Source organism: Pogona vitticeps, chromosome 3, assembly GCF_051106095.1.
Source record: "Pogona vitticeps strain Pit_001003342236 chromosome 3, PviZW2.1, whole genome shotgun sequence".
NCBI classification, from domain to species: Eukaryota; Metazoa; Chordata; class Lepidosauria; order Squamata; family Agamidae; genus Pogona; species Pogona vitticeps.
The window spans coordinates 255,425,029-255,443,646 of record NC_135785.1 but is presented as its reverse complement, the minus strand read 5'-3'; the positions used below and the strand labels follow the sequence as shown (position 1 = coordinate 255,443,646).

Here is an 18,618-nt window from a genome sequence, read left to right as displayed (position 1 = left end):
AAATAAGTTTTTTTACATTGAAGAATCTTTTCTAGTAATATTCCTCTACCCTAAATAAGGTTGACTGATGCTAAATTCGAAGCAAGGACTTGAGGAGAATTTCATGCTGAGTGGCATCTATTTGTAGGGCTATATCTGTTTGGCCTTTTATGTGACTATAAAAGCAGTACGTATGTACTGCTGAGCAATACATGTGTATATGCTGGTATATGACCAGTTTGCACAGCAAGATATTTAACCAATGAGGAGCAATGGCCTCTGATGCTGACATGTCATTTTAGCACCAGATGATGAAATAAAGTTATCTGAACATCTTCAAGCCTTCTTGATATTTAGCATCTCAGAAGGATTCTGAAATTGTCTATTGTTGGGGAATCATCTTATCCTCTATATTGATTGTCAGTTTTAACTTGCAGCCTGTGAACTGAAACAGAACCTTCAGTTCATTCTGTTCTTTTGTTTCTTTTGTAGGATTGCTCCATATACATTATCTAGCCCCTTAACTCACATTTTTCAGATATGATATAGATAGATACTATATTTATCTTCCTGTGTTATCACCTCCTTGTTCATTCTTCTTGCCTGTTGACAAAATCTGTTTTTTTTTAAATCAGGAGAAAAGCTTTGATTTTCCTGCTTTGCTCTCCTTTACTTTCCATTTCCAGTTTAGTTGTCAAATCCTGCCACTTTTCCCTGCAGAGTCCAGAAAAGGAACTTTTTTGGCTGCAAGTCCCAGAACCACCAGCCAGTATGGCTGCTGACAGGGGTCATGAAAAAATTAACTTTGTAAAACTTTTCTTTACAACATCACAAGAACACAACCTTTCTTACCTCTCTGCTCCTGCCTCTTGTTCATGCCCTGCTTACCTTCTCTTCTGATGTTCCTTAATGGACTGAGATCCATCCAGTGTACTTACTTTAAGCACAATAAGTTGCAGTTAGAGTAGGCCCATTAGAATCAATTGAGCTTATAGTGGAATTGACTCGCCAAATACCTACTGATTCACTGGGCCTACTGTAGTGTGATTTACTTTGTTAAGCAACAGAATTTTGATCATAGTCTTCTAAAAAATGTAGGCTCTCTTCAGTGACTCTACCAGTTTTCCACTGTTGCACCATGTACTCCCTCCTAGAACCTGCTTGTACATCCCACCTGGCTTCTTTAATTCTGTCCTTATACCCCACTTTTTCTGGGGGTGGGGGCTTAAATCTTTACTGTAATTAAGCAAAAGTACATTCTTTGGCTTAATTACATACATACATTCTGATACTCCCTGGAAGGACAGATCCTGAAGCTGAGGCTCCAATCCTTCGGCCAACTCATGAGAAGAGAAGACTCCCTGGAAAAGACCCTGATGTTGGGAAAGTGTGAGGGCAAGAGGAGAAGGGGATGACAGAGGATGGGATGGTTGGACACTGTCACCGAAGCGACCAGCATGAATTTGACCAAACTCCAGGAGGCAGTGGAAGACAGGAGGGCCTGGCGTGCTCTGATCCAAGGGTTCATGAAGAGTCAGACACGACTTAATGACTAAACAACAGCAACATTCTTTTATTTACTTACCCATGTTTTTCTCTATCTGTTTTAGATTGCAACCAATATGAGATACAGCTAGGATGTTGGCAAGTCTTTGGGTACAAGTACAGTGGTACCTTGCTAGACGATGACCCAGCTGTATGACGAAACCACATTATGATGACTTTTTTGCGATCGCTATAGCAATTCGCAAAACAGTCATTCCTATGGGGGAATTCCGCTTGATGATGATTCGGTCCGCAAGACGATTTTTTCCGACAATCGCCGGCTTTCTAAAATGGCTGCCCTGTCTTTTCTGGACCCATACTTCGCAGGGCAGCCATTTTAAAAGCTAATCGGCGCTCGCAAAATGGCTTCCCTATGGGCGATCTTCACTGGACGATGAGGTAATTTCCCCATTGGAACGCATTAAACCGAGTTTCAATGCATTCCAATGGGGAAACTGATTTCACATGGCGACGATTTTGCTTAAGAGCGATTTTCCCAGAATGGATTATCGTCGCCATGTGGGGCACCACTGTACCAAGTCTGAGTCTTTGGTACCAAGTCCTGAGTCCCAAGTCTGAGTCCCTATTAAAAAGAAGGTCTTTTCCCCAGAAAGAAGGGAGGAGTGGATGGGTACCGAGACTTAGATTGAGTCTGAGTCATTGAAAAACAAACAAACCAACCCAAGTCAAGTCACTGCTGCAACGGAAGTCTGACTTGACTTCACGTCCCCCGACTCGAGTCTCCATCCGTGGAATAAAGACCCTTTTTTGTTGAGTGCAAAATAGTCACTTATGCCTTTCTGTTTTTTTTAAAAAACACAGTTCTTTATAAAGTGTCATATACGTAGACTTATTCTATGTATTCTATAAATAGCCTTATTCTGTGTCTTTTAGTTTTAAAAATCAGTGTAAGCCAGGTCTGGTTAAATTGCATGCTGTTCTGGAAACTCAGTTTTTTAATCCTCAAAGTTTATTCTGTATTGAAGACCTTACAGTTTAATTCCAAAAGGTGTTTTTCCTTGCTCCAGAAATGGAACTTTTTACTGAACACCTAACAGACTGCAAGCCTATACAGCTTACCTTCTAAAAGTATTCATTAGATTTCATCAGGCAGTTCTTTGTGGCTTCAGCATGACATTGCTTTACCAAGAGAAAAAAGAAAAGAAAAAGGGGAGAAAAGGGCAACATGTCCTATCTCCAAATTAAAATCTTTTTTAAAAAAAATATGCAAATAATGCAGTTAGAGATTTTCATGAGTTTGCAATTCTTGATTGAATTCATGCCATGCATGATAGAAAGCTGATATGAACTAAATTATTGACATGCTATCTTGCAAAATAATTGGCGTGCTATTCAAATGGCATGAGGAAACATAATATCATAGCCTGCTGTCATGTTGCATCTGGTGTGTGTGTGTGATGAAATAATATGCATTTCTGGGGGCGGTGAGGGGGGATATGCACATATTTCCGTTGGATATATTTTCTACTTATTTCTCTGATTAATTGAGCTCTGAAAGTTTGTTTTGTGGCAAACATGTTGGCCTTTAAGGTGCTACACAATCGTTGATGCTTTAATTCTGTGGTATTTTATGTTGGGATGGTTAGAGTTGTTTGCTGGTGGTCTGGCTGCTGTCCAGCCTATGGAAGCAGAAGCAATTGCCTAAGTGCCTTTTAATATCACTTTAAATATCTGCCTTTTCCCATTTGGGAGGCCTGTTTGTAGTTGCTGGGGTGGTGTGGTAGAATAAATTCTACTCTCCATAAGAAAGAAAGAAATAAGAAGCAAGATGTAGAAGTATTTGTTATGCATCACAAGCCCCAAATACATTGCTGTCCTCCTGTGGCCATGCGTTAAGCACTCTCCAGTTCTATTAACTTCCCTTAAATTAAGAGTGGAAAATGAGTGGCAGGCCAAATATTGTTGGGCAGCAAATCCTGTCATAGCCAGGGGAGTTGCAATACAGCATTCTTTTTTTCCTGATATAAACAAGTATTAACTAGTAAAATCAAAGAGATTTAAAACTTTAAAGGAGATTTAGAGGAGATTAAAAACAGCTTAACTTTGGCTGTATTGCAATTCTTCTACTGAAGCATTTTCTGTTTTCCACCAATTATCAAAATTAGGTTAGTTTTGGGGTTCCCCCCCAGTTTTACATGGATCTGACAACAACAACAACAACAACAACATCATCATCATCATCATCATCATCATCATCATCATCATCATCATCATCATCATCATCAACAACAACAACAACAACAACAACAACAACAACAACAACAACATCTCACCTCTGGAAGAAACACACTTCAGTGGTCCCCGTAGTTATTGGGGCTTTGGGAACAATATCAAGAAACGTCACACAATACTATAAGCAGTAGCAGATCTCAGAAATCACACCATCAGAGCTACAAAAACCCGACAATATTAGGAACAGCGTACATACTACACCGATATTTAATAGATAGGTTTTTGGTTAAAACTTGTGTCTGTTGTATAATATCAGTCAGTGTTTTTATAATGTTGCCTGTGCCTGGTGTTTCATGATGATGATGATTTGCCGTCAAGTCAGTTCTGACTTAGGTGATGCCTTTCAGTATTTTCTTGGTAGGGAATACTCAGAAGTGATTTACCATTCCCTTTTAAGGGCATCCTGGGATTGTGTCGTTTGTCCAAGGCTGCACAGGCTGGTTCTACTCCCTGAGTCTCTTCTCGTTGATCTTGCTTCATATGATTGAGCAATGTATTATATTGTACTAGTTGCCTGATAAAATAAAAAAAGGAATGAATGCAGGTAAAGGACAGATTTTTGATAGGGCAAACAAAGGGCAAACTTTGATTCAGATTGACAACATGCAGCCATTTTATCTAGTTGTGTGTTTTGGTTCTTCTATGTTGCCATGGTAATCGGATTGATTTGTGCATGTTATATGAACACTGGTGTTTTCCACTAGTATATTCATACTGCTGATAATAATAATGTGCCATCAAGTCAATTCTGATTTGTGATAACCCTTTTCAGTGTTTTACTGGTAGGCAATACTCAGAAGTAGTTCACCATTCCCTTCTAGGGGCACCCTGGAACTGCGTGGCTTGCCCAAGGCCACGCAGGCTGGCTCTTCTCCCTGCAGGCAAAGTGGAAAAAGCAAACTCCTAACCTCTGGCTCTGCAGCTAGAAACCTAAACCACCGAGCTGTCTAACCAACTCCCTTAATGCTCTTCAGATCATATGACACTCTTAGGATTTCCAAAACGCTGGTTTGCTGCTCACAATAGCACTCTGGTATATCACCGTATCTGTGTCACTCCCTCAATCCCTGCTATATAGACTAATCAGCAATCATTTCTATGACCCTTTAGACATTTAGTCTATTCAACAACAATGTACTATTCAGTCATGAAAGACAGGTTTTGAGTCAAAAGTGATCACATTGCTTTTATTATTTTCAGGGAAACTGCCACTTATAAAATGCATTTTGTTTGAGAAAATTCTTTTTTTAGTTTTAATGTGGGTATAGGAAGACAATTCATATTCCATAGCTAGACAAGTGTACATTTATATAATATATTTATATACGCAGGCTTAAACCCTCAGGGTGCTCTTTCTCCATATGAAATAGAGCTGTGTTGATCATTCTATCCATTTGTTCCCTTGTATAACAGCAGCATCTTGTGAGACCACTCTTTTCCTGTAAGCTAAATTGTCATATGCCTTGTTATGCAGGAAGCAGCTGATCTGCCTTGCCTGATGTTGCCGGGATCAGAAATGGGCAAAATCTGTTTCCTTCTAGCCTGAGACACTTTCCTGCATGATAACTCATAAGTCTCTGTGTGGGTCTTTCTTTCTTTCTTTCTTTCTTTCTTTCTTTCTTTCTTTCTTTCTTTCTTTCTTTCTTTCTTTCTTTCTTTCTTTCTTTCTTTCTTTCTTTCTTTCTTTCTTTCTTTCTCTTGCAGTTTTTTTTAAATCACAAAATTGCTTTTGAATGTGGATTTATAAATATAATTTCTTTTTTTAAAAAGCTTTCTGAATACATTTTGATAACATTGCTTTGTGTCGACGGCTGTTTCACAATACTTGGGAAGCGCGGAGGCTTTGGGAGGTCCTCAGATACCTTATTCTGCACTTCCACCAATCCATTGGTTCCACTTTCGTACCACATGGGATCTGAGATGAGTTCAGACCACTGTCCTTTGAGCGAATGACTGCAGTTCTTCTAATTCCGTGGTTCCCAACCTTGGGTTCTCAGATGTTCTTGGACTACAAATTTCAGAAATCCTGCCCAGCGCAGCCAGTGGTGAAGGCTTTGGGGAGTTTTACTCCAAGAATGTCTAGGGACCCAAGGTTGGAAACCATTGCTCCGAGTGATCAGACCTTCAAAACAGATGTGAGACTGCTGTTCTTCTTCATGGTCTCTGTGAATGCTCACAAATTGGTTAATTCTGCGCCTGCACTGGACTTCTCATAACTTTTTAGAGATTTACATCATGCGTTTGACAGCATGCTTCCCCCTAGTGTGCATGCTCTCCCCATCTGCAGAGCCCCTCAGTTCATTTTTGCTGCCGCTGAGGTTAGACTCCTCTTGACACTGGAGCTGTGCTTTTTTCCGCCTTTTCGCCTTTTGTGAGGCTACTTTCTCAGTGTACCACATGTCTCTGTAGGGGGTTCTTCTGTTCCATCTCATCTCGTCATATCCCGAGTACCCTGTATAAGTAAAATGTATTTATTTAAAGCTAAGGACCAGAATCCTGATACTTACATATTCTGGAGAAACTCAAACCAGTTGCATGACTTACTTAGTATGTGCTGAGAAATGCAAGCTTTGACACCTTTACTAGTGGGAATTTGCTACCACGATTTACACCACTTAACTTGATGCTGGCATACATCATGAACAGGATTCAGGCCATGAAGACTTAGTTTTTTATCAAACACAGATTTTTAAAGCTGTTTCAGGCTTGCACTGAGACAGAGCTGTGATGCATTGTTTTTCTTGTTATGTTCCTCAGTTGTAAAGATTCCCCTTGACATTTAGTCCAGTCATGTCTGACTCTAGGGCGCAGTGCTCATCCCTGTTTCCAAGCCGTAGTGCCAGCATTTGTCGGTAGACAGTTTTGTGGACACGTGGCCAGCGCAACTAGACACGGAACGCTGTTACCTTCCCACCAAGGTGGTATCTATTTATCTACTCGCATTTACATGCTTTCGAACTGCTAGGTTGGCAGAAGCTAGGACAAGGGATGGGAGCTCACTCCGTTGCATGGATTCAATCTTATGACTGCTGGTCTTCTGACCTTGCAGCACAGAGGCTTCTGTGGTTTAATCCACAGCGCCACCACCCTTCCTCAGTTGTACACACTGTCAAAATATGAGATATTTTGAGCTAAATGTGTTCAAAGTGTGTGAAAGTGTTAAAATAAAGTGATGTACGTTTGTAACAGAATTTAAATTTAATTAAAAAAGGATCAGTACCGGTAATTCTTAATATTCCTACTTCTTAATTTTTTTATTTTTAGTTTCTTTTCCAAAACAACTTTGAAAAATCTTGCTTACTCTTCCAGTATTTTTTTTCTTGCAGTCATTAGAGATTTCTGTTAATACAATCAACTTAGACTTACTACCCTGTTTGTCTTTATTAATTACAGAACTCCTTAAATAGTCAGCTGCCCTTGTATACATGAAAAATAACCACAGTTCTTCTATTGAGAAGCTTTGTGTATGGTGATGGGCTTTTCCCTCCTCAACTCTTATTTAAGTAGGAAACTATGTATAGTTCTAATCTTCTTAGCAGCACTCAACACATGTGATGGTGTGATCCTATCAAGAAATCTTTGACCCTGCATTCACAAATGCTGAGAATTTTTCTCTTTTTTTGCCTAAGGAGCTTTGACAATGGCTTTTAGCTGTGTGAGTACAAGTATATTAAAGGAGATCCCTTACAAGCAAGAGAAGAATGAAAGTCACACACACCACTGGCTCTCAATGGAAACAAAAGGAGCTTAGCGGTATTGACAGAACATTCTGTTTGGCTGAAACATCCTTAAAATGTTGCTGGAAAGAACCGATGAATGAAATCAGTTCTGAAGAACACAAAACGATGAATGAGATTCTCACCCCTTTCATCTTCAAGAGGGTGAAGAAGAATTAGGTCCTGGAGTTGGTATAGTCTTCTTGCGGGTGTGTAAATGAGCTAATAAATTGAAGTAGGCAGTGTAATATCTTTGATAGTAAAAAAGTTAGACGTACAAAGAAATAAAATTGCTTATAGATCTGCGGAAACATGGGATGTGAGTAGTGCTGAGTACATTAAACGCACATAAAAGCTGTGCTTTGACAGGAATAAGCATCAATGGACATTGCATTATATTTTTTAAATCCATGTCACAATCCTTTTTTTTAAGCATTGAATCCACTGCACTCCTATTATGGTGAGATGGGTGTTGTTGTAACTCTTGGCCCTTTTTCAGTCTTTACTAAAATGGAAAGCACTTGGCTCACCTACTGTTTTCTATCTATACAGTACTTCTAAAATGCTACATAATGTCAGAGGTTTTGGAGAAAAAAATAATTCAGTGACTGTGTCATTTTCAGACAGTCATATTCATTGGACAGTTTTATATTCTCTTTAAGTGGTTTTATAGAGGAGTGAGAAAGATCTTTTCAAATCATGGACAACATTTATACGACTGTTAAAGTACATGCCCCAACCTTTATTATAATAAATCCTTTATTTTATTTTATTTTATTTTATTTTATTGAAATAAATAGTAATAATAATGCCATTTCACAGTAAGGGGATGTATGGGGTTGTGGTAGCAAGTTGTTGTGCATCAGTGCGTTAAGAGTTGACCCATTGGAATCAATGGAACTTGAGTTAATTTTGATGAATTAGTTCCCTTAATTTCAGCAGATCTGTTGTAGATAAGACTAATATTGGGCATAAATACAAACTTCAACCATGGTGTGTACTAAAAAACAACAACCATCCTTCACTTGGTGCTCTCCCACTGACTTTTTGAAATAACATGTTCTTTTTCCACTTTTTGAAATAATGTTTTCTTTTTCCACGCAGGCCACGGAAACTCTGTTCCGCATGGGAGTTTCAAGAGGAACAATTACTCCTTTAAGACATGGAGAGGTAAAATGATGTTTGTTTGTTTCTCATGTGTGGGATGTGCAGTTTTAAAGGAAACTTCATGCATTGTTGGGTAAAATAAACACTAGTTTGCAGGGCTTGGGGTATGGGGGAATCAGCACCATCAGAGTTTCAGTAATAATACCAGGGGCGAGTGCTTCTGTAACCAAACAACATTCCTTGGAGAGTAGGTATCATCAGGCTTGGACCTACCAAAGTTTGTGAAACTGTAGAGAGTCATTGTTAAGTGTTGCTATGTATGTCAAGTTGCTTCCCACTTATGAAGACCTTATGAATTAAGGACCTCCCGGAGGTCCTGTTATTAGCAGCTCTACTGGAGTCTTGCAAACTAAAGACTTTTTTTGTGTGGAATTAATCCAACTTATGCTAAGTCTTCCTTTTTTCTTCTCCCTTTCACCTTTTCCTAGAGTTATAGTCTTTTTCCATTGAGTCTTATCTTCTCGTGAGATGTCCAATCTATGAAAATCTCAGTTTAGTGATTTTAGCTCTTGGTGAGAGTTCAGGGTTGATTTGATCCGAGACCCACTTATGAGTCTGTTGGCTGGCCTGTACATTTCAAGAGAGTTAATGCTTTTCCTGCCAGCTTTCTTCTTGGTCCACCTTTAATATCTAAACATAGTCATCAGGAATATTATAATGTGGAGAATTGTGGCCTTGGTTTCCTGCTGCACATCCTTATATTTGAGAACACATTCTACTTCCTTTAATACAATTGGAGGTGGGGATATTTTCACCCTGCGCCAAACAGCCCAATGGGGACTGAGTGGGAGGGGAATGTAATGGTTTGTTTTGAAAGCAAGCACGGCTGATTGGTTGGACTTCTAAACTTGATGACTGCACCCTGCAACATTTTGTTGCAGGTCCCACTTATATAATAACTCCTTCATATGACATGACTGTATTTATAGTATTGGAGATTTTCATCAGAGTGGGAAAGCAGAGGGCAGAATTAATATGCTGTGGAAGAGGTGAAACTTACTGTTCAGAATCTTGATTACCACTTGAAAACAATTTGAAGCTGTTTCTGCGTTCTGTTTAAAGCTGTTTTCAGTGCTGTAATAGTGTTCATAGTGACAGTATTGCAGCACTTAGCCAGCATGATATGAGTGTAAGACTAACAGTGAGAGATTTACTGGAATTGAAGTGGAGATGAAAAGAAACTAGGTGTTTCCTGCTCATTGAAACTTGACACAGGATAAGATGTTGTTTTGCCACCAGAATATGTATCTTGAAAATAGATCTCCAGGTCTCTTATGTCTCAGCTTCTGTCCTTTCTATAACCTTCTCTACCTTGATCTGCCTGTTATTTAATTTGTTGTCTTGTCTGTATTTTCTCATGTTCATACATTATTGTCTCTTTTTAATCCCTTGAAAAGGGGAGGAAATATCCCAATCCGTAACTTCCAAAGCAAAAACAAAAATAAAGCACTAAATTTTCCATAAAATGCTGTCAGTAGACTTATCACTGTTCAATGGAGGTTCCAACTGTGAGTATTTACTTCTGAAAGGCCAATCTAGTGGCAAAGTCCAGGGTGGCTACCACAGAGCTTGGCAGCTCATGGCTGCTGAGATGTTGGTGCACTCAGTTTTTCTCCTCAGCTCCACCTATTGTTATCCGTTGGTGAATTGTTCCATGGAAGCTGTCCTTTCCACATATCTGGACATTTAGAGATTCCCAACCCTGGGAAGATATAGCACTTTTGTGGGAGAAAGATGCAGTTGAAAGTTTGTTAACATACTGTAGATTGTAAACCCGGGTGGCAGAACATTGGCTTTAAATAATGTACAGCCCCTAGTAAGTAATTTCTGAACTTTCATGGAGTAGCAACGTGGGCATAATGGAACGTTGCATCCATAGTAGCTGAGGTCACACCAAGGCGGAGATGCTGCTCATGAAACACAGGTGCTCTGCGCAACATGCAGGAAGGATTTCGAAGCTAAAGCAAGCCAAATAAATAAATCTCCTCCCCGCCACACTGCCCCTTCCTGCTTTGTCTCTTTCTTCATCCTGCCAGTTGGTTCTCCTGCAAAGCTAATTAGAAATGGGGGTGAGTAGCAGCACAGAACATTGCAGTGTTTCTGCCAGGTATTTTTTCTCTCTGCGTCTCACTATTCTAAATACTCCTAAGAGGGAAGCTTCTAAAAGGTGCGCCACCAGCTGTCCCTCTTGCTCTCCCAATGTGGTCCCCTGGCAGAGGCATACTCGGGGCAAGAGTGTATGACCCCCAACACACTGCTTCCTTTCCTGCCCCTCCCCAGCTCAGCTGCAGATTCCACAAGACTCAGTTCCCCTTAATAATATTTACACAGACGTAACCTTACGGGTTAAACCGCAGAAGCCTCTGTGCTGCAAGGTCAGAAGACCTGCAGTCGTAAGATCGAATCCATGCGACGGAGTGAGCCCCCATCGCTTGTCCCAGCTCCCGCCAACCTAGCGGTTCGAAAGCAGGCAAAATGCAAAATGTGAGTCGATAAATAGGTACCATCACGATGGGAAGGTAATGCTGTTCCGTGTGTAGTCACGCTGGCCACATGACCACAGAAGATTGTCTTCAGACAAACGCTGGCTCTATGGGTTGGAAATGGAAATGAGCACCGCCCCCTAGAGTCAGACACAACTGGACAAATTGTCAAGGGGAACCTTTACCTTTACCTTAACCTTACTGTACGCCGGAATAAACAGGATTCATGATGATAATGAAGTTTAATAATGTCATGTAGTTTTTGAAGTTGCAGCCGTGTTCATCTGTGCAAGCATTTGAACAAGAAACACAAAACAAAACAAAAGCAAAAGAGAGATGTTTTGGCACTGTAAGACAGGTATTCAGTTTTTTCGAAGCTTGGTTCTGTAAACAGCAACAGAGTTTACCAGAAGGGGACTTAAATCATTACTAGATGTGAAATGCAGCCCAGTGCCACTGTGCCTTTACCTTAGAGCAGGGGTGTCCAACCTTTCACCTTCCCTGGGCCACATTAGAAGATGAAAATTTGGTTTGGGCCGCATGGGGGGGCAGCCCTAGCCGTCCTCCGCAGCCCCGCTCCAAGTGCGCTTACCGGCAGCTGTGATCTCAGACAGCAGAGGCTGCCAGCTTCGACTCCGGCGGCTTTATGGGGCCGGGAGGGAATCCACCTACTGATGGGGATGGTGCAATTTAGTCACGCAGCCCCCCTGTCCCCTCCCCTCCCGCTCCTTCCTTCCTTCCCTCTCTCCCCCTCTACTGTTGTGACATGCCCCGGCCACATTCCGGCCGCACGCGCTGGGAGTGTTACTTAAAATTTTGGAATTTCTTTAAAAATAAAAAATTGCACAGGGCCGCATTACGAGCTGACCTGGGCCGCATGCGGCCCTTGGCCCGCGGGTTGGACAAGCCTGTCTTAGAGCTTTGTGTGAATGTTTTACCATGTATTCTGCCTCTTATGTCTGATGAAGCATCTTCTACGAAAGCTTACAATAAAATATAACAGTTTGTCTTTAAAGTGCCCAAACATCCTTTTTTTTTGGCATTTGTTTTGTTTTGTGTTTCTTGTTAATAATTTAAAATTCTTTCTATAGGAAGTGGTGTTTGGAGCTGCTTGAAGGTAGAGAAAAGCAAGACTAATCTTGAATTCATAACAGATCTCCATGTTCTGCTATAGCAAACAGATTAAAAAAATACTATTCAAACTGAAATTCACTGAGGACTCTTCAGGGTTGGCTTCTTTCCAGGCTCAGATGGATTTACAGTTTATAATGCTGAATGTTTGAGGGAAACCTTTTCCCTCACTTCCTGCTTTCAGCCTTTTCCACATGCCAGAAGATTCATCTCCCCAGCTTCTCTGGCTATGAATGCAGTTTTCTTTTGTCAGCCTCTCCACATAAGAAATCATATTTTTGTGCTGAAAGCTGTGTTATTTGCTGTTTACATATGGATTACAGAATTATTGACAAGATTTTGGCACAGGGTTTGGGAGTGTTCTCGCCAAATGTCATTCATCCAAGTGAGACAGATAATTCTTGGAACAGTTTTCCTGTTCAACAACATCTACAGGGTTGTGAAAAATTACCTCAGGACTTGTTATGGCCATGAAGTTGACTGATCTCCAAAAAAGTCTAATAGTACCAAGGGAGGTAATGAAATTCAAGAATATAATTGCCTTCAGGACTGAGCACATTTTGCTCCTTGTGGCTGAAGTTATTTCCATCAAGACTCGCTTTTGGAAAATGTGGAGGTTCAGAGGTCATACATTTTTTTATTTAGCTCTTAGGCACTCCAGTGATGTCTGACTTCTTTTTTTTGAAATTTTGTGAAGATTTGTCAGGTTTGAACATAAGAGCACTAGGGATTTACTTTTAAGAATAGTGACCTGGTTTTTGTTTTTTCTTTTAGTTATGGTTTTTCTCTTAGTTTTTCACTTCAAAAAAGAGATTTTGCAGTTATGCTTTAAGGAACATCACCAAGAGACCATGAAAAATGTAGAGATCTGCTGAAGTTCTCTTGAAGCCGATCAAACTTGCAAGAAATTAATTATGGAGGAGCCATATTTCATGTTTCAGAATGGATATACATCTAAATGAGCATTTTGGGAATAATGATTTGCGGGATGAAATCAACTTAGGTCCCATTTCCATGTTATCCCAAATGGTATCATTCTCAAGAAAGTTCTTGGAGCGAATGACTCTATTTGCAGGTTGCTAAGTGACAGTCTTCTTATTTATTAATTTAGCAAAAGGGGCTCCCCTGTTTTGTTCCAGGTTCGGTCAGGGGTTTGAAGTTAAAAATGAAAACATAAATAGAAATCTTGTCTCTTAGGCCATTTTGTTCCCTAACTCCCAATTAAGTTGCAAGAAAAGGCAATGCTTTTGCCATAAATGAGTGGGTGTTTCGGTCTTGCTAAACAGTAAGAACAGTGTCAGCAGATTTCCAGTTTATTGGCTGCTGAAAGGCAATGTGAAACTAGAGTTATAAGATATGTGTATCCCTGAAGAAAAGTAGAGCCGGCTGTGGACAAGGCGCAATAGCTGGTTGCTGTGGTAAGAAGGGGTTTGTTTTCCCAAAACATTGTGAAACTGGCCTTTAGATGCTTCTCAGAATCTCTCCTTTCTCTTGGGGCAAACTGCCAGCTTAATTACCAGGACCAGCTTGTACACCTTTGCATGGTAGCCTGCTAGAGTAAAAAAATAATAATCTCAAAATGGCACCCTTTTCAGCATTCGGTCGAGATAGGTTTGGCTTGGATCCAGGCTACCACAGAAAGCTGAATGTCAAGGCTGTCTTTCTGTTCATCTCTGTTCTAATGAATGCTCTTATAGCTTTATGACTTCTACCCAGAGTGTATTGCTTGGGGTAGCCAAACAACCGGTTAGGTCCAGGACTTGGAGCAATAGCTTAGTGGCTGCCTAGCAAACATTTTGAGGGAACGTCCGGCATGTCCTTGGAGCGCCTCTCTGATTTGTGTGAGAGCTCATTAAGTGCTTCCTGGTAGGGTTAGAGTAGTACTTTTCTCAATTATAATCCAGATGGCGCTGGAGGCGGGCGGTATGCGTTTTCTTCCGTCGCTCCAGCTTGCCTCTTGAGATTTTCTCTTCTCTTTCCCTACTCTTTCTCCCCTCTTTTTTCTTCTTTTGTCCTTTCTTCTTCCCCCTGTTTGCCCTGCCTGCCGTTTGTCATCTCTCCCGACGGTGTTAAAACTTACCGGGGAGAATCGCGGAGCGTGTGGCTGCGCCTGACCGGACCCTGGGACGCGAGGAGGCTGCCGCTCGAAACGTGGAGCGCCTGCGAGCTTAAGAAGTGGAGGTGTGGAGCCGCAGAGGAACGCAGCCAGTCTGTTGTTGGGGGGTCTGGGGAGTCGGGAAGCCTGTTGTTTCGCTGGCTTTTCCTTCTTTCCCCTCCCTTCCCCTCACCCTCGTCATTACCTCCTTGCCGGAGAAATCCAGGGCAGCGCTGCCGGAGCGGGAGCCCAGAAGCCGGGGCCGGAGCTGGAGCAGGAGATCGGGAGAGCGCTCCTCCGGCTTCTGGTTGGGCTCGGGGCCCGGTAGCTCTTTTTTGACTACCCGGAGGAGGCTAGATTAGAGCTCGGTACGCGCGGGCTGCTGCAAGCTCGCCCGGCGGAGCCTGGAGATCTTTTACCTGCTCCCCGCCTTTCCTGAGAGACATTTCAGCAGAGGCTTGGCGGCGAGACCCCGCGGCGGAGAGTTTGGTTGGAGGGCTCCCGGACAGAGACTAGATCCCGGAGGAGGTGTGGACTAAGCCGGAGCGCTGAGCCCGGAGGCAGCCACAAGGTGCAGGGTCGACGTGGGTTTCGGAGGGAGCCTGCGGGGTCGCTGGAGCGACGGAGCGGCCAAATGCCAGTCGCCATGCTGGAAGATCCCCCCCCCCCCAGGTTTCCCTCTCTCTGCTTGCCTCCTTCCATCTGCTAACGATGTCTCCCTAACCCAAGGGTGGGAAATGGCTGTGTTTGAGCCCTCCTCAGCTCGGTTCCTGCTGTTTTTGACTTTGACTTTGTTGACTCTTAACATCACAAACCTTGGGCCCTTTGTCAAAAACTGCGACTACTGGCCCTTTAAAGAACTCTGCTCTCTAGCGCTGCCATTAATATCGAGGCCAGCGACATCAGAAAGAACAAGGCCACGCGGGGGAGAAGGAAGGACTACTTTGGGCATTGGGTGGGGGGGGTAACTAGTGAGGCTTTATTTTATTTACTTATCTAGTTTTATTTTCCTTTTTATTTTGATATTTGATTTAATTATATTTAATTTGCTTGCTTATTTTATGTTCACTATTTATATGCATTGGTATATTGTTTATGGTTAATTTTCATTTTTATTGTTACTATTATTTTTCTCTTCGTTTATTGATTTATTTGTACTAAGTTAATTTTGTCTATTATCTTTCCCTTTCCTTTTCTTTTTCTCCCTTTTTTCCCCTTACCTCCCTCCCTCCCTCCCTCCCCCCTCTGATGGAATGGAAGGCCTGCCCTCCCAGCGAGGGCCCCCAAAATATTTCTGTGGTCACGGGTAGAGGTAGATATGGCGTGGCCCCAGTCCCTACTCGTGTAAGAAGAACGATGGACAGATGTCTGAAGGCTGTCCACTGTTCTGAGCCTGGGGCCACCCCTCAATATCGAGGCAGCCAAATCAGTCATCCTTCCACTCTACGCCTGGTGTTGTTGAATGCCAGGTCTGTCGCCAATAAGGCCCAGGTGATTTATGACCTTATCCTGGAAGAGGACGCAGACCTGGCCTGCATAACCGAAACATGGATAGGCGGAGAGGGGGGTCCTCCCCTAGCACTCATCTGTCCGCCCGGTTATGCCGTCCAACATCAGGGTAGACTGGAAGGTCGGGGGGGGGGAGTCGCCATTGTCTATAAATCCATCTTGGAGGTTACTAGGCGCTCCTCGGTGGTAAAGCCGGGTCTGGAGGCCCTCCACGTGTCGATTGGGGCCAGGGATGGTATTGGGATCTTGCTGGGCTACCGTGCTCCCCGCGACCCAGCCATTTCCCTACCGGAGCTGGTGGACTTTGTCTCCGCGGCACTGTTGGGTTCCCCGAAGCTGCTGGTTTTGGGGGACTTCAACGTCCATGCGGGGGCAGAGATTTCCGGACCAGCTCTTGAGTTCTTGGAGCCAACCTTTTCTACGCTGAATGAACTTTGAAATTTTTAAGTTTGCCTTTGATTTGCCTCATTGTTGCTTTCTCTCAACCATCCACACTCAAGAAAAGAGCATTGTATGTTTGTCTTCCAAGAAATTGCTTCCCTGAATGCCAGCGTGCTATTTTCTTTGGAACAGTGGCTGAAATCCTATTTCCAGAAGTTCTGCCATGTAAGCCTGATAATGTAATCAGTATGGCAGTTTTTCAGAAATTAAAGACTTCCTTCCAATCCTGTGGCCACCAAAAGATCTACCACGATGAACGGGATGCCAAGGAAGCATTGGGAAGTTTAATTTCTGAAAAATTGCCATGTCTGTGATGTCACCAGCTTTATGTGGCATGTGTTGTGCAACAGGATTCCAGTCATGTTTTCTTTATTTGCCTATGTCTGGTTCTGAGGTGTTCGAGAGTTTGCATTCTTAAAACAAGCAAACATTGCTCCCCTGAACTTTAGTAACTAATTACCAAGAATTCCAGCAACTTCGGGGAACTGCTAGTTCTTTACATATTTGAACTTTTGCTAAAGTGAGAAGTTAAAATAATTCAAAAGTTGAAATAATCATGAGAATGTTTTAAAAAGTTGCTTCTGAGTTAGGGCAAGTTAAGAGGGTTTTCCAGGAATAACATACTCAGAATTAGTCTACCAGTCCCTCCTTCTGATGATGCTCTGGGATCATGCAGCTTGCCCAGGGCCACATATGTGACGGGGCACTGAGATCCACCATCAGTACACATCCAGTTGTCTTTCACAGCTACGTCTTCAAGGATCCTGGCTCATATACCCACTTAGTTATATCTGCTACTTTGGAAGGTTGTAAATGAGTTCTTTAGGATTTTCTAAAGCTTGTCAGTGACGCTTAGCCTTAGGACCCAGAAATTTAAGATGCTATCTAAATCAGACACAGCTTGATGCATCTATATGTCACTTTTTGCATGCTCCGATGGGAGTGTGGAAGATTCTTCAATTCTCATTACATCCATATATGTGATATTTAATGAACAAAGGGCTTCTAGATATGAATAGCCAGCATAAGACAGTAGCATATGGCCAAGCTGTATTTGAAAGTAACTTCACAGAGGGGAAAGTATATGTGCATGGATGCCCATTAAGTGTGGTGAAAACAAGTTTTTTTTTAAAAAATGTGCATTTGTGTTTCTGTGTACCAGAGTAGAATAAGAGTATGGAAGTGACATTGTGTTTCGAATGAAGGAAATAGAAGCAAGTATTAAACTTCAATAATTTCATCGGAATCACCACTTGTTGCTTCCTTCTGGTCTTCCCTGGATTTTAAAGCACGGACAAAATATAGATGACCAGTTTAGAGGCATGCATTAACAGTTAATAGCTCCATAACCTGAACATGCACAACACAAAACACTACCCTATGAAACTCATGGGTTGAAAGCTGGTAGTAAGCCTCAATTAGAGTAGGCCCATTGGATCAGTGGAACTAATGGAATTGATTTTCCAAATCCCCACTGATTCAATGGACCTGCTCTAGTTGTAAGTTACAACTGGATTTTAGCCACTGGGTGACTTGGGCTTCAAACTGAACCCTTCAAAAGGGATAACATACTTTAATTTTATGGGTATAAGATACTTTTCAGAGCTCCTTAGAGGTGGAATTGTAAGTAGAAATTGGTCAAATAACATTTGATTTTATTATCTGTAAAACCTATTACCATATTTTTGCTCCATAAGACGCACCGGACCTTAAGACGCACATAATTTTTAGAGGAGAAAAACAGGGAAAATATATTCTGTACCAAATAGTGTAATAAAATATTTAATAAACTATAACAGAATAACATTTGAACCATGTAAAGTGAACAGCAGTCAACAGTGGCATTAAGAACCATTACCACTGTCATTAACAAATGTAGAGACTTAAAGCTTTGTGTACTCTAGTTTATGTACCATAAATTTGTGTACCATAAATTTAATTCAAGTACATATAGACCATTATCAGCCAGTGATAAGACTTATACCACACTACCTATATTTTACATTTCCTTTCATCCACCTCCTCCCCGTGCGTATAGAAATGTCTCAATGACAGATGAGATTGTTGTGCAACTCTGCCCATCTACAGCTCAAGCCTATATTAAGTTAGAAATGGTTTGTCTGATTTGGCACTGCATTGAGAGGTCCCTTTTAGTTGTGTGGAGGATAAATAGTGGAATTAAACTATTTAACAGCTGGTTTTCCTTATTTACTTTAGGTTATGCAAAAGAGCAGCAACACAAAGCTTAATCCATTTACCAGCAGTAGCACATGCTCAGCATAAGACCAAATCTCGGGTT

General features: G+C 41.7%; 1 protein-coding gene across 1 annotated transcript in view; it reads left to right on the top strand.

Moving 5' to 3' along the window:
- Positions 1 to 18,618, top strand: part of TMEM135 (transmembrane protein 135) — a 197,231-nt gene that overhangs the window by 54,096 nt on the left and 124,517 nt on the right. The window contains exon 5 of the mRNA XM_072993552.2: positions 8,598 to 8,663. Within this exon, the coding sequence (XP_072849653.1) occupies positions 8,598 to 8,663 (66 nt within the window). The remainder of the gene's footprint in view (positions 1 to 8,597; positions 8,664 to 18,618) is intronic.